We start from the raw sequence: 24111 nt of genomic DNA, 5'->3' as shown, positions 1-24111 counted from the left end.
AAGGCAGGGAGATTGCAAGTTCAAAGCCAACTTTTAACAATTTAGTGAGGTCCTGAGCAACTTAGGGAGACACTGTCTCAAAAAATAAAAATAAAAATGGCTCAAGATTTGACTTAAGCACCCCTGGATTTAATTCTCAGTACTGAAAAAAGAAAAAAAAAAAACAATAATACTTCTCATGCTACAGTTTGAAAGTTTGTAAAAAGGACATCTTTTCATATATTAAATTTCTAAGTATATTGGCCTATTCAAGTATTGCATTTCTCTAGCAGAAATTTTGAAAATGTGTATTTATCTAAAGCTTTAATGGAGATTTTCAAAACTTCAGTGGACATTGTTTTAATGAATTAATTTGAACTGTGAACATAGCTATTTTTCTTCTTTTACTCAATATTATAAAATTTGAATAATTATTTTTATTCTGTTTTGCAACTTATTTTATTTTTTCAATTAAATTATTTTTAACAAGTACATAAACATTATTTTGCATATTAAGAGAGTAATACAATATTTCAATGCAAGTATATAATATATAATGTAAATATCAGGTTTACATATCTGTCTTATCAAGCATCTATAATTTCTTCATGGTAAAAACTTTCAAATTCTTTCTTCTAGCTTTTTTTTAACTATACAGTTCTTTATTGTTATCTGTTGTCTAATAACACAGAAGAACTTCTTGCCTGTGTTGAACTAAAACTCAGTACCCATTGATCAACCTTTCCCTCTACATTTTTCAGTCTCTGGTAACCACAATTCTGCCATCAAGTTTTCTGAGATCAAATATTTTTAGATTTCACATGAATAAAGTTCAATGACACTTGTCTTTCTGTGCCTTATGTCACTTAGCACAATAACATCCAGTTTTATCCATGTTGTCACAAATGACAGGATTTTAGTCATTTTTATGGCCTAATGGTTTTTGATTGTGTCTTTGTTACCACATTTTCTTTAGCCCTACATCAGTTGATAGGCATTTAGGTTGTTGCCCTTTCTTGCCTGTTGTGAATAGGTGGCAATAAATATTGGTGTGCATGATTTCATTTTATTGAGATGCATACTAATTAGTTGGATTAGTAAGTCATATGGTAGTTCTATTTCTAAATGATGGAGGACCCTCCATATAATTTTCCATAATGGCTGTGCTTCCTTTACATTTCCACCTATAATGTACATGCACGGGTATCAAGATCAGTTGACTATAGAAGTATAGATTTACTTCTAGGACCTGTATTCTGTTCCTTCAGTTTATATGTCTATATTTATGCCAGTATCATTTTTTTTAATTACTGCATCATTGTGGTATATTTTGTACTCAGGTAGCATAATGCCTTGTCTTGTTCTTTTTGCTCAAGATGATTTTGGCTATTCAGAAATTTTTTTTCCCGTTTCCATATTAGGATTGTGTTTTATAGATCTTTAAAGGGTATTATCTTTATTTGAATAAGGATTATATTGAATATTCAGAATGATTTATTATGGTCATTTAGAAAATATTGGTTCTTGCCATCAGAAACACAAGATGTTCTTCCATTTTTGTGTCCTCTTCCAATTTATTTCATTGATACATTATAATTTTCATCATAAAGACATTACACTTCTTAGTTTTAAACGTATCCATAGATAATTTGTTGCCATTGTAAATGTTTTCACTTTCTTGATATCTACTTCAGATATCTATTTCTTGAATATCTACTTCAGATAATCCACTGTTGGCTTATATGACCGCTATTGGTTTCTATGTTGCTTTTTGTATTTTACAAATTTGTTGAATTACATTATTAGTTGTAATATATTTTAGGATGGAATTTTTGAGATATTCATGTCATCTGCATACTGTGACTATTTTAATTTCTCTTTCCTGATATAGATGCCCACTTTTTCTTTCTCTTGCCTGATTGTTCTGACTAGGGCTTTCTGCACTGTGTAGAATACAAGTGGTAAAAGTGGACATCTTTGTTGCATTCTAAAACTCAGAAAGAAGCTTTTGCTTTTCCCTACTCAGTCAGTGTCAGCCATTTCCTTAGAATAATGTCATATTGAGGTCTGTCCCTCTTCTACCTACCTTGTTCAGCATTTTACAATGAAGAGTACTTTATCAATTGCCTTTTCTACATTTTTGAATATATCAGGTTAATGTATCTGTCTTATCAAACATCTATAATTTCTTATAATGATGTGGTGTACCACATTTTTTGATTTATATATGCAAACCATCCATCCCTACATCCATGGAAGGAATCCCCCTTCATCATTGTGAATGATCTTTTTAATGTGTTATTAGTTAATTTGCTAGCATTTTGTTACAGATTTTTACAACTATGTTTTACAACTATGTTCATTTTTTTCTATGGCATATCTATTGTTTGGGTATTAGGTGTCCCCAAAATACTCATGTGTGACATAATGAAAGGAAGCTTAGATGGGTAATGATGGAATTATAAAATATTTAATATAATGAATGTATTAATCTGATGACAGGAAATAACTGGGTCGTAAATGTAGGCAGGTTGGGTGTGGCTGGAGGAGGTAGGTCATTAAGGATGTGACTTTGATGTATACATTTTGTTCCTGAAGAGTCTCTGCTTCTTGGTGGCCTTGTTCTGACCTGCTTTCTTCTGTCGCAGGATATTATGCCTCACCTTCAGTCCAGAGGAATAGAACTAGCTGTCTGTAGACTGAGACCTCTGAAACCATGAACCCCAAAATAAACTTTTCCTCCTGTAATTCTTCTTGTCAGGCACTTTGGTCAGCATAGATGAAAAATTGACAGTCCATCATTAGTATTTGCTTATAGTCTCCTTTTTCCCTTGTATCTTTGTTATGTTATCAGGGTAATTCTGGTCTTAATATATTTGGAAGAATTCCTTCATATTTATTTCTTTTGAAGAACTTAAAAAGTGTTGTTATTACTTCCTCATAAATGTCTGATGAGATCAAGTAGCAAAGCTACTTTTGTGGATTTGGGCTTGTCTTTATTGGAAGAGTTTTTATACTGCTTCAATCTTCTTATTTCTTATTAGCCTCTTTAGGTTTTCTCTTTCTTTATTACTTTATTACAGTCTTTATTTTTATTCCCATTTGTTCTTTTGAATACTCTCTTTATAATAATCTTTTGAAGAACTCAGCTAAAATTGGGGGGGGGGGTGTCTATCTGTTTTTGCAGCTGGGAATCAAATCCAGGACTTCACATATGCTAGACAAGGTCTCCCCCACTGAACTACATACACCTTTAATGCCTACTTGTTTTATCTTATTGCTTTATTGTCCAAACTTTATAATTCTTTCTTTCTTTTAAAACTGATTTTGACATTTTGCTTTTTAACCAGTTTGTTGAGTTATATTTTTCTTTAATATTTACTAATAAATACATTTAACTAATTTAATTTCCCACTGTTACCTTGGCTTGTATTGTTTTCATTTGTTTAAGTGCTCAGTATGTTTTATAACATTTTATTATTTCTTTCTTTTCCTTTTTTTTTTTTTTTTTGAGTGGAAAGTAGAAGCTTTATTAAAGGACAGCAGAAAAGACTTCTATGGAGGTAGAAGGGAACCCAAAAGTTGGAATTCATGGAAGGGGGAGGTCTTATAGCTAAGGTCTACTTTCAGTTTTCCCAAATTCCTGTCATATGCCTGTCCTTTGTTCTGTTATCTTGCAGTGATGGAATGTAGGTGGGAAGGTCCAAAGGGTGGGGGACAGGTGGGTTGAAGGAGTAATCTGGGCAGGAAGGGCTTCTGGATTTGCATCTCAGTGTTTGCTAGGAGCTGCTTCATTAATATTTCCTTGGGATGGGCTCAGGCCTTGGGAGCATTAACATTTCAATCTCCCCAAGTGCTGCTCTGGTTTCCTGGATTCCATTCTCAATAATGGCTTCCATTTTATTTATCTTCTGGATATTAGACCTGATTTACCTAACTATACTAATTACCTATCTTTAAATCTGGCTTCATTTCCCCCTCTAATTTTGGGAACTCCTTACTGCTCTAAGGAAAGAGGGGGATGACCGTTCTGGCTTCTTCAAGCTAAAAGGGGGCGGTGTTGAGCAAGCAGTTTTGGAGTTCCCCTTTTTTAAAAATTGGGTCTACTCAAGTAGTCCATGATAGTGGCCCATGATAGAAGTACAATTGAGAAGTAACAGGCTGGAGGGACATTTGAGTGATGGGTGGTCTTGGTGTAGATCTCAGTGGGGAACATCCAATCTGTTACTGGTGAGGAGTCCTTCCTTCCCTGAATGCTGAAGTATAACACCAGAGAAGTACACAGAGGCAAGTTTAGAGTGGAAAGTACAAGTGGAAAGTACAAGCTTTATTAAAGGACAGCAGAAAAGAATTCTCCTGGAGGAAGAAGGGGACCCAAAAGGTGAAATGCCTATTATATCTTTTTAAGGCAAAGTTCATTAGGAAATGTGTTATATATTTTCCAAACTTAAGGAATTATTTTAACCTTACAAAATTATTACGTTTATTTCAATGGGTTTGAATAACTTATTATACATACTATTAATATTCTTGAGTTAACAGAACTTCATTTATGTGTTAAACAATTTTTTCTATAGCATAACTAGAAATGATTTGCCCCCAAAATGTCAAAAATTTGTTGGAGATTCCCTGTTTGTGTAGTAGTTTAAAATTATGAAGTATATTTTTTAAATATTTGGTGCATCTACTTTGGCATTCCTCCTATTATTTCTGTTATTTATGTTTTGCTGGATGTTTAACCTGCATTTCAAGGTAGAAACATGTATTTGGACTTTTTAGTTTGTTTTATCTATTTATTTATTTATTTTAGTATACATAGTCTGCTTTTTTGTTCTTTCAATTGTTTGCTTTTAGGCATTAATGTAAATTGTTAAATATTTTACATGATGTTTCACAAATATTTTATTTTCTTGATTATATTAAGTACATAATATTATCATTTTTTAAAAAAAAATATAGCATATATGAAACTTTTCTGTTCTCCTCCTTTAAACTCTTCTGCCTCCTTTTGAAAATTATATCATGGGGTTGGGTGTTACTCAGTGGTAGAGCTCTGGCCTTAAATGTTCTCATACATGAAGCCTTGAATTTAATCCCCAGGACTGAAAAAAAAAAAAAAAGAAAAGAAAAGAAAGAAAAGAAAAAACAACAACAACAAAAATCATAGTATTGGTAAATTTAACATCTTTTAATTTATTGTGACTTCTAGTCTATTGTAATTTGGGCCAATTAGAAATTTTTTTCTTTGTATTGGATAGTTTACTTTTTGTCTGATGTTCACTCCACTGGGATGTGAGTAATGTCCCAGCATATGTAACACCATAGCATATGTGAAGATATTTTTCAGCCTCTTGTCCCAGAATACTCCAAGTTGATAATCTTTTAGGGGTACAGTACTGCAAAAGGAATGGCTCCTACTGGAAAAATAAATTATAACTTTGAAGCTTTAGAAATTAAATCTGGCATTTTTTTTCTCCATGATAGTTTCTCCTTTTATGTCTTCTCCTGGCAAAGACCAAATGCAATACAAGCAGTTATTTTTACATTTGTACCTTGGATAATCTCAGGAAAGACTCTCTTTGGAGTTGCCACTTGTGATTTTTTATTTCTTCTGGGACTTGTTGCTCTAGTAATGCATATTTACTTCAATTTTTGTCAAAAGTTGAAGGAACAGATGTGTACCTTTGTTAACTTCAAGAAAGGGGTGGGAATGGTATTAGTTTAATGTCTACTATGTATTACATGTCATATATAATTTGGGGGGAATTATCTTTGTTATCTTAACGATACTCACCTCCTAAATTGGATCAAAAAACAAACTTGCAGAAGTTAAATAATTTGTCCAAGTTTGCATAGTAATTAGCCCACTAGGAATTTGAACTCAGAACATACATATTCTAAAATGCAAGCCTAGTTGAGGGTCTGCAGAGTTTCTGGTTTAGTACAATAGTGGAGTGAAGGAGACAAACCCTGAAATAATGATGTTGACCCATAATGATTGCATTACAAGCATGTTGAGAGGAAGGCTTGGTGACACAGCTTGTGCTGTCTCTCTGTTGCTTCCCAATTGAGCACTCTTTGTCCATGACATTTTCCACAATTGGATAGTCTAACTTGGGCTTATGCTCTTTCAAATGTTACAACTCTACTCATTTTGAACCTTGGTGTACATAATATACTAGAATTTTTTTTTTCTCTGAATACTAGCTATGGAAATGCAAGCTACAGATTTGCCTTTTTTGAGTTCTTTACTTTTCAGTAAAGAACAAAACATCACAACAACAACAAATCAAAACCTAATGTGGCTTTGTTTTGAGGGTATGAGAAAATAGCACATGGTGAGCACTTCTGTTCTTACTGCTGTCATTTATTATCAAATTATATATGGAGCAGATAAATCCAGATTAAATATGATTGGTCAAGGCATAAATAGAATTGCAATTTAAACTGTTCAGTAATTTGATTAGGTGTGGAGAGGACAGATCATCATGCAGATGCTGAAAACTTGTCTATTTTGTGTGTGTGTGTGTGTATAATTTCCAAATGTAATATAATTCTTCAGCTAAAACAAAAATAATGAGACCAAATGTTTTTCAAAAGTACAATAGAAGAATATTGTACATTGGTTTATTTTTCCAAATAAGCAATACACTATTTACAAATGAGCACATCTTCAATGATAGAAACTTGTCTATTTTTTAATGTAACACTTGTTCTACATAGAACCAATCACTAAGCCTTATTACAAATAAACACTGAATGTTGATATAATATGGAAGGACCAATATGTCTGTCCTTACTGGTGGGCAGAACAGATAACAGTAAGTCCTTCAAAAGGAAACAATTCTGTTTCCAGGTACATCAACAATCTTTATGAGAAACACTATTGCCAGGGATCAGGTGTCTCAGGTGACAGAATGAGCTGAATTTCAGAAGCAAAACTCCAATCTAATCAAGGTTGTTTAAAGAAACCTTGCAAATACAAGGCTGGATGGTTGTTTACAGGACCTGGGATTCCAGATAATTGACCTAGAATGGAGATTCTACAATAATCATATTTCTAATATCTGAAAGATTGATGCTTTATCATATGGTTTGTCTAGGAAAAGTTTGGTCCTACACTCATTTGCTGGACTCCACCTTGTTCTGAACAATCCCATGATATGCTTGAGTTAGTCTGCCTTATCTACCTACCCTCCTCATTAGAGTCTGATGGGAGTCTTCCTCCTAGGATCCCTTTTTTTTTTTTCCAAATGCAAAACCATCAATCCAGAAAAAAGCAGTTTCAACTATCCATTTTCTTGGGTTTTCACATTTTCAATCACTAGATTAACACTCTAATCACCTGAGTTAGGTACCCACAACTTGTGAAAGCTTGCATGTCTACTGAAATAATTCAAATTGGCAATCCTAAACCTACCTACTCTGCCTCATCATTGCATTGCCTCAGAAACTACAATCAAGTCTCCTGCCCACAGTTTCCCTTTGCCTCATAACCCATCTTTCCTATGGTTTGGTATTCCTCTCGGGAATTGTAAAACGTAAACTTTCTTTCAATAGTAGTTTCAGATCTCTTAGCATTTATTAAACACCGTATATTCTGTGAGAATACTATATTGTAGAATAGGCTGAGGTCCTGGAAAAATGCATAGGGCTCAATCCCTATCAGTGGTGCATAGGTGGGTCAGCAAGAAGATAGAACTTTCCCTTTCAGAATTGCTCAGAAGCACCTTCCTCCTACAGTAGTTTCAGGAGCAGAAATGTGGGAGTCAAGGGAACATCATTTTGAGAGAAAAAGATCTGGAGACTAACTTAACCTTTAAGCTTTGGCATATATCAGATGAATGACTTGCAGAATTGATTAAGCAGGCAGTAGTTATGGGCCTGCCTCAGAGATTTCTTTCAGTGGGTGTGGGGTATTACTTGAGAATCTGGATACTATAATACTTCAAAGTCAGTTTCACTCCAAAATCCAAAAGCTGTTGTTGTAGAGTCTGAACTAGGGTGTTTGCTCAATTCTGTCCCTTGAATTATTATCTATAAAAGAAGATTAAAAGTTGTCCCCCAAGAATCAAATATAACAGTAATATTTTCTTGGAATAAATGATGATCAAGTATTCATCCAATTATAATGACTGAAGCTTCTTTATAGTATTTTTATTTTGATTTTATATAGTATATTTTTCCATAGTGGTTTTGAAAAAAAGAAAATATCAATTTTGCTCCTTAAAGCAAAGGGACAAAGAAGAACACACTTACAGTAGCCTGGTGTTTCTCTGCTTTCTCAGATGTCTCTTTAAGTTGATTTTGTAGGGCCTCCTGGAGAGACTTCATTTCTTCTCTAGTTTTTGTAGAAAATAGCAAAAAGGAGATACAACATAACTCCATTATTTTCTGTGTACATTAGAAACAGAAGTTTGCAATCTACCCACATCTGGGAAACAGATAACCAGAACTGTATAATACTATAGTTACACAAATAGACATATCTAGATATTCTGGAAATAAAAGGTTTTCTCTCCTATGCAAATGCTAAAAGTAAGCTGTATTTCAAGAAAATTGCCATGTTATTATGTTTTATGAGAATCCCACTGTGTGAATCATCAGTGAGCTACATAATGTGTTAAATCAAATCAATATATTAATTTGAGTTGAAAAGCTAATTTTACTGACAGCATGCCAGGGTGTGAACATGCTGGTTAGGAAAAGTCACCATAGACTTTCTGATAGGATAAAATCACCACTCCCTTCTGATGCCTCTAATTGATTAATTCTATAGTGCTGTGCTTTAGACATCCACTATTAGGCCTAAGACTTTTTACAAAAATAAAGTAAAAAGAGACACTCTGAATGGAGGGCTACTTCTTTTAATGGGCAAAATAAAGGAAATGCATGACTATACATTCATACCAACTTCATCATATGTACTTATTATATAAGTACATACGTACCCTGTGTCCTTTGATAAAGTAGAAATATTTCCCTAATTGTACATTCCTCTTAAGGATTAGAATGTAGCCACATAAGTCTAATGAATTGTGTTGCTGTGTTTTGATTTTATTGCTCAAGCTATGACTTCCAAATATTAACTATTAAGTGAGGATTAGTGGTTGGGGACACACCATGTTTGGCTAGAGAAATAAACATCAAATTAATAGCAACAACAAACAGAAAGCTTTTCTAGTGTTATCAGCACCCAAACCAGTTTAAAATTTCCAATCAAGTGCCAACAATCTAGCTCTGGTCACTTGGACAAACACCTTTCAGACCTAGTTTTGTCATCCATAAAATGGGCACAATGATACAACTATATTATAGGCTTGTGGTTAGGTTTAGATGATAAAATGTAAACAAAATTCTCAACATAATACCCTGGAAAGAATTAGTCAATAAATGTTAAATCATTGTCACAAGCACAATGCTATCCCCTGTTCATCCTTGAGCACCATGTCTCACACAACCGCAAGCTGCTCTTTCATTTAGCAGTACTTAATGATGCTCCCAAATTTCCTGCTCTAAGAACTCCTAGATCCTCATTTAAATTTCTAGTGTTTGAAATAGCTCTGTATGTTTACTGAAATGAAATTGGACAGTCTTTGGCAACGCAAATATATACAGGACAAGTTATAACATAATTATAGTCACTTTGGTTCCAAGATGATTTATTTATATATGCTTGACTAAGGATATATAATTTATGTATATATGGTTTACTATCCTTTGCTTAGAGCATATTTTTCATTGCAGCTGCCATTACAGGCTTAACTTGACTTCATTTATCAGATTTGCTCCACCTATGGACATTAAAGCTAGGATTTCATTATTATAGTCAATATTTTTTTAGTAAGAGTATTCAAGGCATTTTATATGTATGTGTGTATGTACATATATATTATATGTGTGTATATACATATATATATAAACATATACATAAAAACATGATGTAATATGATATAAATATACACACATACTGTAGGCCTGTAATGTGCAAGGCATTGTTATAAGTCTCAATCAAACTATGGTATCATATTACATATTGAACTGATGTATAGAAAGGTGGTAGAATTGTATTCCAGAAGCTTCCTGCTAGAACTCTAGAGTCACTACACTATATCTATTAAGGAACAAGAAGGAAGGAACGAAGATGGAAGGAAGGGAGGAGGGAAATGAGAATGTAAATGTTGAACTGAGTACTCAAATCTTAATAAAAAATTGTATGATATATAATAAAACTATATTTTCAGCTAAAATTATAATAATGTGTTAAATAGGTATTATTTCAACATTTTTATTTCAATCACTTTCATTTTTAAATAATATATAAACATTTAAAACAAAATAATTTATAAGATATATTTATTATAAACATATCTACCATACAAGCTGGGCAAGGTGGCACATGTCTGTAATTCCAGCAGCTTGGGAGGCTGAGTAAGAAGTATGGCATACTCAAGGTCAGACGCAGCAATTTTGCAAAGCCCTAACCACTTAGCAACACCCTGTCTCTAAATAAATAAATAAATAAATAAATGGTACTGGGGATGTGGCTCAATGGTAAAGGGCACCTGGGTTCAATCTCCAGTGCCCCTCCCCCCCAAAAAAAACCCCTCCCTCACTGTGATATATACATACAATTTAGGCAAACATAAAAAACAAACAGGAATATCTTTTAACAAAAACTGTAGACATTAGTAAATTCTACATATTTTATGACAAGGAGCTTGGACAGCCTGAAGAAGTGTGTCTTTAATTTTTCAAATCTCTCCATATACTTTTCTGCCTTCCTTTCTGATGCCTTCCTTCACCTGCTCACTGCTCCTGGGCTTTAGGTGGCCCAACACTTCTGCCTCACAGACTATCACTTTATCCTCCATTGGGGGAGAATTCCTGACTTGCATTTTTTCCCTTGTGGGAAGTGATTCCAGACTTGCTTCTACTCCACTTTCCTCCACCAAGTGGGGTTTGACCAACTATTTCTAGCTGTTCTAATTCCCTATTTGATGCTGAACCAAAGCTCTAATTCTAAGGAAATGATGGCTCCAGGGGCACCCGTGAGAGATTATTCAATGTTGATATGTGTTAACCTAGAATTTGAGATTACATAATCTTTTTAAAGCAGTTGGTTCATACCTCTTCCATCCCCAACTATAAATATAAGACGTGTTTACACACCTCACTCTATGGGACAGTACATTTTTCAAGTGATTTTTGAGCTTGTATTGCAATAGCATCACAGATGAAGAACCTACTGTGGTCACAACCATTCTTTCACATTTCAGAGAACACTGCTCTAAAATCCTCAAGTATACTGAGTCCAATTCTGTCTTCCAGGAATCTTCATCCACCAATAATCATAGAAAATAAAATGCTTTGTTCCATTTTTCTTTTCAAGATAACCTTTCTGACATTCCGGGGCCTTCTCCTATCTACCCCTCAGTGTCCCTGTCTCTAAATTTTTTTTTCTTCACCCCGTTCACAATTCTTTCTTTCAGCCCTAAACAATGTTAGTGGAGTAACTTCCCTAGAATGTTTCTTTAATTATGTCATGTTTCCCAGAGCTACCTAAAATGAGTTATTTATTTTTTAATCATTGTGATTTACTCTGATTGTGATTACTATGAACCAACCTTTAGAAGCTTTTAATTGTGGCACCAGGTTTTACAAACAGATTTATTTTCTCAACTTCTCAGTCTCAATCTGTCTTCCTCAGTCACTGCAACCTCTGACTGGTGCTATATATCCATTGTTTGGAGAAAGCTTCTGTTATTCTGTTTTGTTTAACATTTTTCTGATTCCCTATTACGAAATACTTCATAGAAGTGTCATTTTCTACACATCTTGGTATCTTGATCAGTTATTTTTTTTAAATATTTTTCAATATATTGTTCACTACGTTCATTATACGGTACAATAGATCTCAAACCTATTCTCTTATTTAACTGAAAATGTACACTGACCAACATTCCCCCATGCTCCCCATCAACCATCTCAGCTACAATAATCAGCATTCTGTTATCCACTTCTATGAGATCAATTTTTAGATTACACATAACAGTAAGATCAAGTGGTATTTGTTTTTCTATACCTGGATTTTCCTCCAGGTTCAACAATCTTGTCACAAACAACAGAATTCCTTGGTTTTATTTGAATAGTATTCTATCATTTATATTCAAAGTGTTTAATTCTGCATCACTAAATTTATGAGCCACTAATATTTGTAGAATATTGAGCATAAGTGTTTTAAAAAGTAATGCATTTGGGGCTAGGGTTGTAGCTCAGTGGTAGAACCTTTACCTAGTACATGTGAGGCACTGGGTTCAATCCTCAGCACCAAATAAAAATAAATAAAATAAAGTTATCGTGTCCATGTACAACTAAAGATATTTTTGAAAAGGTAATGTATTTCAAACCAATAAAATCATTTAAAATGAGGTAATTTTTGAAAACATGCTCAAATAAATATTTTATTCAACCTTTTTTTGATATTGGACTTTGAAGAGAATTTCATGTTAAATAAATAGTAAATGTCATTGCAAATAATGAAAGCCAATATATGACACTCAATTTAATATTTTAACAGGTGTCATTTACTCCATCCAAATGAACTCCAATGAAAAATTTCTGGGTCAAGAGGCAAGGTCAGTGTACGTGACAGAGTCTGACAAGACTTAAAAGGGACAACGCTATCATGATTGTGAATAGCTATCACTTTGTGATTAGTGACCTAGTGTGGAAAGACATGGCTGTCGAGTAAGAGAATGGACTTTAAATTCAAAGTCCAACTATGATAGCCCTCAAATATTGACTTAAAAACTGAGCAACAATTTCTTATATATAAGATGGGAATAATAATATCTACTAAAAAGGTAGTTGTGAGAATATAGTACAATTGTATATAAAGAATCTAGAAAACATTCTAGAAAATGAATAGTAAATATTTGATTGCTTCTAGCTTAAAATTCCTCATTTATAATAAAATTTAAAATCATATGGCTTGTAAAAAATAAAATAAGCAAACAACATTAATAATATTATAACAATGGCAATTTTGTTGTTAACATATTTGCCCTCTTCCTTACCACACCACCATACATTGTACCCATGATATCCAGGTGCTGGTTGGTTTTCGTTTTTGTTTCTGTTCCAGTGATCGAACCCACTTAACCACTGAGCCACATGCTCAAAGCCTACTCCTTTTTTTGTTGTTATTGTTGTACCTCAGAAGGCACTTTACTACTGAGCCATATCTTTTACCCTTTTTTATATTTTATTTTTAGACAGGTTCTCCTTGAGTTGTGCTTAGGACCTTGCTAAATTGCAGAGACTGGCTTTGAATGTGAGATCCTCATAGCTCAGCCTCCTGAGCCACTGAGATTTCAGGCATGTGAAGATCAAGTTTTGACCCTTTTCTTCATGATTCATTGTGATAAATAGCATCCATTCTATGTAGTGATGGGCAGAGTTTTCATGTTCTATCATGCTAAAAGAAGAGTGTTACAGATCATTATCATTCAAACCATGATATGCTGATAAGGAACAACATTACCATCACTAAGGAACTCCTTAGAAATACAAAATTTCAAGCCCCACCTCAGATCTACTGTATAAGAATCTACACTGAAGCAAGAATTCCCCAGTGAATTACATATATATATATGTATATATATATATATATATATATATATATATATATATATATATATACATATATATATATGTAAGTAAAGTTAAGAAGATAAATACATTCCTGAATTTTAGTAAATTTCCAGATATACTTTGATGGAACATCAAAAAGAATGTAAGAATGTAGGGGAAAATTACAAAACAAAAACAAATAAACAAAAAACAAACAAACAAACACAGTCTTACCTTTGTTTCTGGCCTAATTCCAGAAGCTTCTGAACATCAGTTTTGGCAGATTGCTCATCATTTTTTAAAGACTGACAAGAAAAGTGGGAAAAGGAAGTCTTATTTAGTGAAACACCGAGGCTCACTTTCCTTTAGGCTACCTCACACATGGCATAACTACACTTTTGACCTGTGACGGAGGCCCTAATGGTCGTCATAGCTCTAAAGATCCATACAGAAGTGTGTGACACCTTCCAGTGCATATCACACACTGAGTCAGAGGGGTAAGCTTAGACTCAGCTCTGAGAGGCTTGAAAGAGGAGAAAATACTCTCCAAAAATCTAGGTCTTTTTCTAAGTTAATATAAAATATATCTTCTACACTTTCTTTGAAGTTTTACTGTGTTCTCTGAGGGCATGTTAAACTAGCTCTGGCATAGTTTCAAAAAATACAAGGAGACACAGAAAGCCTGTCTGTGTAAGTCAGGAAATAACACAATTAAAGATAAAAGCAGTCAAAAGGCACATGCCTGTTTGGTCTTGTCCTGTTATTATTTGTCAGTAATGTATTAGGATCCACAAAAACATAGGGCCATGTAAAATTGTAAATGATCCCTACAGATAGGGTATTTAAAAAAAGAAAAAAAAAACCTATATATATATACACACACACACACACACACACACACATACACACTATCTCTGTCATTAGAGTTTATATACTCTAACAAATTCAGGATTCTGAGGCCATCAATTAAAGTAGAAAAGATCCCCAGGCTTTTTCTCATTAGGGACACTGTCATATTAAACCTTCCCTAATATACTCAATAAACTATTTAAGAGAGTAACCTGTCATTGTTGACATTAAAAGTTCAAATGAAAAGGAAATACAATTGTTTATATAGCAGCTTTGACAGGTATGGAAATAACAATAGCAAAAGGAAAATGCTTTGTTTTCTTAATATTTATTTAATAAATATCTATCATGAATTATGCAAAGACTTGTGCCTGCCTGCACCCATTTTTCAATCTCATGCCTAAAAGAGAACATGAATATAGTATGATAAATATTATTATTAAGATGTGGTGGGATGAACTGTGCTTGAAAAATATCCTCCCTAATAAGACTGACTGAGGTGTTCATTTGGAAGCAGACAATAAACAGTGTTCTATCTACCTGGGAAGAGTAGCTTCACATAAAATACAAGGAAAGCAGGATGAGGAATTCAAATGGAAAAAATCTCATAATTTGTGAGATTTACAGATCAAAGTCCATCATGGTTGTTGACTTGGGGCAGTTCACAAAATCAGCATTTTGACCTCCTTATTCGAATGCTAAAGATGAAATTTCTAAGCAGCCTATTTTAAAAAGTAATCTGACTCAAAGAATTTAAGTAGACATGTGAAAGCATTGAGAGAATAAGTGCAATAAAATATGCTTACTACTTTATTGACCAACTTTTATAATATGGATCAGAAGAAAAGCATGAGTAAAAGGTCAGGGAATTATACTTGGCAATTTTTCTTTTCCATTTTTTTTTTTTATTCTCAGCACTCTTCAAACCCCTCAAAAAATAAAAACAAAACAAAATAAAACAGAATGAAACAACAACAACAACAAAATAATTCCACAAACCTGATGCAGAAATGGAAGGCCTATGTACACAGATGGGATCAGCAAGGCCAATCCAATTAGAAGAACTAGGTGTACTTTATTGTCATTTTTTCAGCAATATCCAGGGAAGCAGGGTATAACTCTATGAAAATAATCTTGTCCCTATAAGGATACTAATGGTTTACATAAAAACTAATTAGCAAACATGTTTACTTATTGTGTTATATTATCATCCCATCTAGGTGCTATGGTTACAAAGATGAACAGGACTTTCATCCTTGAACTTTCAAAGTTCCTTCAGCTTATGTTTGAAAAATGCTATGTACAATGGGCTATACATTTACTTGTAATTTTGAAACCTGGAATACTATTTATTATATGTATGATTTCAGGAAATTCCTGTGGCCTCTGTGACCTTTGCTACCTCATTTTACAATGATTATAAGATGATCTTAATGCCGTGGAGATTTTGTTTAAAGAATTTAGTAAGATGAAAAACATCTTGCATAGTGGCTGAAACAAAATAAACAAAGGCATCTTAAAAATTGCAACTACATTTAAGGGTAGAGTTGTTAACTTTTCAAAAACTGTAACTCCATGAAGATATACATTTTAATCAATTTTCTGTAATTAGATGCCTTGACTTCTGTAGAGGGACTTAATGTCCAGGGAGCACTGTGAACACTGACCTCGCCTGGTCATTTAACCAGATGCTTGCAGTATTTGCAATGTGCCCGATGTTCCATGACTCTGAGAGGTTCAGATTTCTTGAAGATTCTTCCCAGTCTTATTCACCTGACAAATTTCCACTTACATAAAGTACATCTCAGGCACTGGTTCCTGCAAACTCAAAATCAATTTGCACCCCCTTTCATCCTGGTTATTGTTTGCCTAGTGCTGTATACATTTCCAGCATGGTGCTATTATTGCACACTGCTATCATACTGCTACCACTCTCTGTGTCCTACTGGGTTGTGGATGGATTTTTTTTTCTTTTTTTTTTTTCCTTCTTTCTAGATGTCACACAATTTCTGGAACGGGAGCTTGAACGGGAGCTTGAACACTTGAACACAGCTCTGTCTCTCAATTATCTCTGTGTTCTTACTTTCTTTATTTCTTTTCCCCCTTAACTCTGCTTTCTCATCTATAAAATAAGACTTAATAAGCCTAGCATAGTTTTCATGTTGGAAATTCTAGAAAGAATATCCAAAACAGGACTTTGACCAAGTTTAACAAGTTCTGTTGGTTGCAGATAGCATCATAATTATCCTCTGGGAATAGAAAACTGTGCATTAGAGTGTGGGAAACAGTAATTCTATATGATTTATTCAGTTAAAAATAGAAAGAACCTGGATCTGGATTTCTGGTATTTAAACTTTGGCTTCTTTTGTGACATTCAAAATAACGTGTTTTCTTTTTTTTTTTTTTTTTTCTGTAAACACAATTGCTTGTATGTAACAAGGAAATCACAATAAAAGTATTCACTTCATGGATCTGAATATTGCATCATGCAATATACACAAAATTCTTAGTATATAGTAAGTATTTAATAAATGCATTGCGTAAGGTCCAATATTAAAACATCGCAGGTATTTCAGAAGTATTTCTTATCTGAAGTAGACTTTATTTCCGCTTTAGTGATTGAGATTTCATTGTATGAATACATTTTTTACAGATGACAGTCTCCTCTCTAAGGCATTTACCCATTTCAGTAATGAAGTTTATTAAGGAATCTTCAGAGCTGTCCTAGGGGGAATTTAATATTCTCTTCTAGATATTATTCCTATATTCATTTAACTCTTGGTCTAATTACTTTTCATCATTTTATAATATGAAAAACATAAGGGTCAAACTGATCTTAGAAGCTGAGAGGAATTGATGGTTTTACCAAGCACACAATTTTCTTCTTTTTGTAATTGCACACCTCAGATCCCTAGACCGCATTTCAGATGGCATTTCATTTCAAAGCTTATATAATAATAAATAATAACCACCATGGCCAAGCTCAAAAAGGTATTAAAATCTGCTTTAAAATGCATATTAATATAGGACTGCTCATTCTTTCCTGCTGAGCAAATTAGTTCTCATCTCACCTGAAGGTTGACTTTAATTCCATCAAGCTCTCTTGATGTCTTTGTCAGCTGGCGGAGGATGGTGCTCCGCTCCTTAAATACTTCTTTCAGCTGCTTTTCTAGCTCTTCATAGTCCTGTCTAACACAGAAAGAGAAGGTGTGAGAGCCCTCAAACACTTCACTTTGCAACAGTCATAATCAGGAACCATCACATTTTAGTACAATCTAGATAAAAACCTTAATTATTTCGTATAGAAGAGAATTTTTGAAAAAAAAAATACCATGTTATCCCAAATTTTTTTTTCTTTTTTTTTTAATGAGAGGTATTTAGGCTCCAAAGAATTTCCAGGGCAATATTTCACAATTTCTTTATACACTGCATATTTTACCAGATAATTCTTGGAAAATAAAATGGATATTTTTCATAATATCACTAACCTTTTTTCCCCCTCAGATCCTTGAAATTTTATAAGGAGAGTGATGATTTGGAGATATATGTTAGACACAGAAGAGTTGTGAGACTGAGGGAATAAAGGGTAAAGCCTGAACTTAAACCAGGGTGTTGGCTTCTTCCCTAGTTGATGAAGAAATAAAACTCATTGAAAAGTGCCCCCTTTCAAACATGTCTAAGAAATACTATAGCTACTATCAGTCAATAAGTCCAGGAATTATATAGTGAACTTTTTACCCAAAAGATTAAGTTACTACTCTATAATTCCTATTCAATAAGATAATAAGAATGTGTGTCCATGTTTATGTATGTTTGTGTGTATGGGTGTGCATGTGTGTGTTTGTTTGATGAGTGGAGAATGGGGATAGAAAACACGTGATTTGGAGTGCAATCTAAAACTTTACCTGATAAAGGAAAGTCACAGTGATTAATTGAATACATAGAAGAGCTTCAAATCCTTTCTGGAAAAAGCAATATGAAATATGTAGAATGTATTTTAAAAGACAAATAGAAATTAGTCATATGCAAAGGGAAAGCACTTCTAAATATTAGTGAAAATAAACTTGCTGAATTTTTAAAAAAGTGAATAAATCTCAGAAGGTTTGAGACTTAACTGAGGGGCGGTGGATTTGCTGATGATAGAAGAAAGTAGAAGGATGTGCAAGCCTTGTCAAAGATGTTTAGGAAAGTAAAGCCATGAGATGAGGGTCTTTAATTTCACTATTTGCAAACTTAAGAGTGAAGAAACCCCTGAGAGAAACCCCTGGTGTGGTGCTTAGAGAACTTAGCATTGCAATAGTCCAGGCAAAAAAATGGTCCTGGCCTTAAGAGACCAGAAGCTGAAAGAAAAGGGATGCTTAGTTTGATTCTAACCAAACATTGGAAAATAAATCCATAGGATGGTTGTTTTAAAAATTATTTTGTCTGTGTGTGTTGTGGGTTGAGTGTAAGGTAGTTAGGTTATAATGATGCCATATTTGGGGCTTAGGTAGTACTCTTGGATTAGTCCTGCACTAAGAAAGAAGTCATAGGAAAAATAGTATTTTTGGTGAAATATGGGCTGAGAAGTTCAATTTCTAATATGTAGAAAAGTGTCTCCTGCTCTCTAACCTTTACTTTTTTTTTTTACCTGTAAAATATAACATTGACTTCATCCAATACTTTATGTATTAAATGGAGTAACTTATATAAAGTTTTGGACTCAAAAAAGAATGAATTTGAATACATATGTATAAAATTTCTATTACTGAGATATTTGATAAATTTTATAATTATTCTGCAGAATTATAAAAAGCTGTATCCACAAGGGGCCATAATAATAATCAATAAATGCAATGGGTCTTGAAAAGTTTTCTGCTAAAATTCTTTTTCTCATTTGCTAAATGCCAGTGTCTATCATTCTTCACAGTCTTCCTGTTGAAAGGAAACTGGAATGACAACTGTTAAGACATACAATATTTCTTTTTCTCTGGTCTTGAGATTTTTACTTACAAACAATAATTTGTCAGTAATCAGATGGATATTAATGCCCCAGATATCTATTCACTCTCACTGCCAACGCTAACTAGAAAGAGACAAGTCACATTTTCATTTTATTCTAAGTTCACTACTACTTCATGCTTCAGTTTATTTCTCCTAGAGAATGAAAATATCTCCAAATTGATCTTAAATAACAAAGATGTAATATTGGTAAATAACGTGCATGGACAACATTTTAAATACAGCATAGTGTTATACACACCAACTCATTAATATTCGGTACAACTCTATGAGATAAGCACTAGTTATTAACCTTATTTTACAGTTGAAGAAATTAAATCACAGAGTCAACAAATTACTTCGAAGGATATGTCACCATAAAGGAAACTATCAATCAACCGCAGGAGCTCAATGTCTTGGCCACTAGGCTAGAAGAACATGCTGACTTGAAAATGAATTTATCACAGTTAACTATCACTATGCCTGTCATATAATTCGTTTTGTATTCCTTCCTATTACATATGTCAATTTTCAATATTAAAATCATTTTAAATTAAACTGTGATGTTTCTTTGTCTGATTTTTTAAATAATTTGCACACATTTTTTAATTCCATAATTGTATTTGGTCTTCAAATAACTTCATGGGTATAAGAGAATCAATCAACTCCTCCCAAATTTCTTTTACATAGACATTTAGACATATTTTCCTTTCTTGCCATTTAGATTATTCTCTGTGAGTAGATTATCTTCATACTAATGCACAAACTTATTTCAACTCTAGTTTTTTGAGTTGTCTATTCTGATTCACTTATGAATTTGTCAACGTCAGTGTCATATCATGGTATAATTATTAAAACTGTATTTTACATTATAATTCTTTCTAATTTTGCCCCCCTATTGTTTTGATTTGTAGTTTTATTGACAAATTTTATATTTCGCTTAGAAGTTTAGAATTACCATCTCTATTTCATAAAACACCTGCAGGGAATTTAATTGAGACTGCATTCACATTAAAAATTTAGAGAAATAGATAATAGTTGTTCATCTTCCCTTCCAAAAGCATAGGTTGCCTCATATGTTATACTACTGTTCTCCTATGATTGATTCATCAATGCCTTACAGTTATGACATAGACTAATTATGCTTTTGTTAGACTTACTGCTGTTGTTGCAGGTATACTTTTGCATTTAATTTCTAATGAATATTGTAGTTTCATTAAGCTATTAATTTTATAGTTTGATCTTTATTCCATAAATTTTACTAAACATCCTTATTTGTTTCTGTATCCAGTTAAATCTTTGGGCATATTTAAGTGGGAAGCATTTTTGATGGATTTAACAACAATATTTTCTTATTTCTTTAAGAGCTATAACTGTTTTGTTTTTTTACCAATTCTATTGGCAATAATACTCAAAAAATATTGAATTGGGGAAGTACCAGAATGAATACCTTTTATCTTGACCCTTTCTTTAAGACAGAAGTACTAATTATACTTCCTCCCTGAGTAAAATGTTTTCTGTAAAGTACTCATGATACTGTTTTCTCAGAATATTATTAAAATATCTTTTACTGAGGTATAGCAATCACATAATGTCACACTTCATGAACTACATATAATATTGTTATATATACATTTACTATAATATAGGAAATTTAATATATCTTTCACTTTAGAATCTTTCTTTGACCTCAATCATCAATAACCTTTACCTTCCTCTTCCCCCAAAAATAAAACCAATATTTTTATTTCTATTGTTTTATAATAGTTTCCATTACTTTGTTATTGTTATTCCCATGTAATCATCAATATCATCTTTTGTGTTTGACTTGTTTTATTCAGTACTGTTTGTAAAATTACTCCATGTTTTATAGACAGTGTATTGGTTGTTACTGTTATATAGTGTAGTGTTCTGGCAAAAAATTATACTGTAATATATTCCAGTGTTGATAGATACTTGTTTTTGTTTTCAGTTTTTTACTAGTATTCATATGCTTCAATAGATTTTTGGTATGCCCATGGTTAATATATGAATACATTTATGCCAGATAGAATAATAAAAGTAGGGTTCCTGAATCATAGGGCATGTATGTGATATATATGTTTATCTATGTATTTGGTAAATTTGAACAAAAAATTGTACAGATCAGTTTTAGAGTAGGAGAGATGGAGAATTTCAATTTCTTCCCTCTTTTGTCCACGCTGGTATTGTCAGTATTGTTTTTTTTTAATTAATTCTATTAATTGTGTAACAGATCTCCTCTTAGCTATAATTTGAATTTTACTAGTGACACACAGAGAGCATGTTACAAAAGATGATATTCACATGTTATCTTTTTTTATTATTTTTTATGTGCATATATTTTTTTTATTTTTTTCATCTTTCATACATTTGATTCAAGTGAGTTATGCATTTTCATTTTTACCCCAAATACAGATTGCAGAGTCACATCAGTTACACATTCACAATGTTTACATAATACCATATTAGTGACTGTTGTATTCTGCTGACTTTCCTATCCCCTACTATCCCCCCTCCCCTCCCCTCTCATCTTCCCTCTCTACCTCATCTGTTGTTGTTCTGTTCTCTCCCTTTCTCCCCCTTTCCCCTCACAACCTCGTATATGTGATTTCCTATAACAATGAGGGTTTCCTTCCGTTTCCATGCAATTTCCCTTCTCTCTCCCTTTTCCTCCCATAACTTGTCTCAGTTTAATGTTAATATTTTCCTCATGCTCTTTCCCTCTGTTCAGTTCTTAGTTGCTCTCCTTAAATCAAAGAAGACATTTGGCATTTGTTTTTTAAGGATTGGCTAGCTTCACTTAGCATATCACATGTTATCTTTAATGAAATGTTTATTCATGACTTCTGCCATTTTCAATGGTTTGTTATTGATTTATTGGAGGTATTTATATACTTTATGTAGGAGCATTTAGTTTTTAAATATATTAAGAATACAATTACCTGTTTTTTGAATTTTGCTATAGTTCTCGAAACACTGGCCAGAGCAATTAGACAGACAAAAGAAATTAAAGGCAAAAAAATAGGAAAAGAAGAACTTAAATTATCACTATTTGCGGATGACATGATTCTATACCTAGAAGACCCAAAAGGGTCTACAAAAAAACTACTAGAACTAATAAAGGAATTCAGCAAAGTGGCAGGATATAAAATCAACATGCATAAATCAAAGGCATTTCTGTACATCAGTAACAAAACTTCTGAAACGGAAATGAGGAAAAACACTCCATTCACAATATCCTCAAAAAAAATAAAATACTTGGGAATCAACCTAACAAAAGAGGTGAAAGATTTATACAATGAAAACTACAGAACCCTAAAAAGAGAAGTAGAAGAAGATCTTAGAAGATAGAAAAATATACCCTGTTCATGGATAGGCAGAACTAACATCATCAAAATGGCAATATTACCTAAAGTTCTCTATAGGTTTAATGCAATGCCAATCAAAATCCCAATGGCATTTCTTGTAGAAATAGATAAAGCAATCATGAAATTCATATGGAAAAATAAAAGACCCAGAATAGCAAAAGCAATTCTAAGCAGGAAGTGTGAGTCAGGCAGTATAGCGATACCAGATTTCAAACTATATTACAGAGCAATAGTAACAAAAACAGCATGGTACTGGTACCAAAACAGGTGGGTGGACCAATGGTACAGAATAGAGGACACAGAGACTAATCCACAAAGTTACAACTATCTTATATTTGATAAAGGGGCTAAAAGCATGCAATGGAGGAAAGATAGCATATTCAACAAATGGTGTTAGGAAAACTGGAAATCCATATGCAACAAAATGAAACTGAATCCCCTCCTCTCGCCATGCACAAAAGTTAACTCAAAATGGATCAAGGAGCTTGATATCAAATCAGAGACATGGCGTCTGATAGAAGAAAAAGTTGGCTCTGATCTACATATTGTGGGGTCGGGCTCCAAATTCCTTAATAGGACACCCATAGCACAAGAGTTAATAACAAGAATCAACAAATGGGACGTACTTAAACTGAAAAGTTTTTTCTCAGCAAGAGAAACAATAAGAGAGGTAAATAGGGAGCCTACATCATGGGAACAAATTTTTACTCCCCACACTTCGGATAGAGCCCTAATATCCAGAGTATACAAAGAACTCAAAAAATTAGACAATAAGATAACAAATAACCCAATCAACAAATGGGCCAAGGACCTGAACAGACACTTCTCAGAGGAGGACATACAATCAACCAACAAGTACATGAAAAAATGCTCACCATCTCTAGCAGTCAGAGAAATGCAAATCAAAACCACCCTAAGATACCATCTCACTCCAGTAAGATTGGCAGCCATTATGAAGTCAAACAACAACAAGTGCTGGCGAGGATGTGGGGAAAAGGGTACTCTTGTACATTGCTGGTGGGACTGCAAATTGGTGCGGCCAATTTGAAAAGCAGTATGGAGATTCCTGGGAAAGCTGGGAATGGAACCACCATTTGACCCAGCTATTCCCCTTCTTGGTCTATTCCCTGAAGACCTTAAAAGAGCGTACTACAGGGATACTGCCACATCGATGATGTTCATAGCAGCACAACTCACAATAGCAAGAAAGTGGAACCAACCCAGATACCCTTCAATAGATGAATGGATAAAAAAAAAAAAAATGTGGCATTTATACACC

The 24111-nt window shown here is 33.3% G+C and overlaps 1 protein-coding gene across 2 annotated transcripts in view; it reads right to left on the bottom strand.

The window, feature by feature from the left end:
• Luzp2 (leucine zipper protein 2) overlaps positions 1-24111 on the bottom strand; it is a 477784-nt gene that overhangs the window by 262598 nt on the left and 191075 nt on the right. For both annotated transcript variants that reach the window (XM_076844277.2, XM_077108699.1), the window contains exons 2-4: positions 17535-17652; positions 13849-13919; positions 8239-8320 (exon numbers count right to left, since the gene is read on the bottom strand). In XM_076844277.2, coding sequence (XP_076700392.2) covers positions 8239-8320; positions 13849-13919; positions 17535-17652 — 271 coding nt within the window. The remainder of the gene's footprint in view (positions 1-8238; positions 8321-13848; positions 13920-17534; positions 17653-24111) is intronic.

The sequence above is a fragment of the Callospermophilus lateralis genome, chromosome 2, assembly GCF_048772815.1.
Source record: "Callospermophilus lateralis isolate mCalLat2 chromosome 2, mCalLat2.hap1, whole genome shotgun sequence".
In the NCBI taxonomy this organism is placed as follows: Eukaryota; Metazoa; Chordata; class Mammalia; order Rodentia; family Sciuridae; genus Callospermophilus; species Callospermophilus lateralis.
The sequence above is the reverse complement of the archived record's forward strand: the minus strand, read 5'-3'. Positions and strand labels throughout refer to the sequence as shown.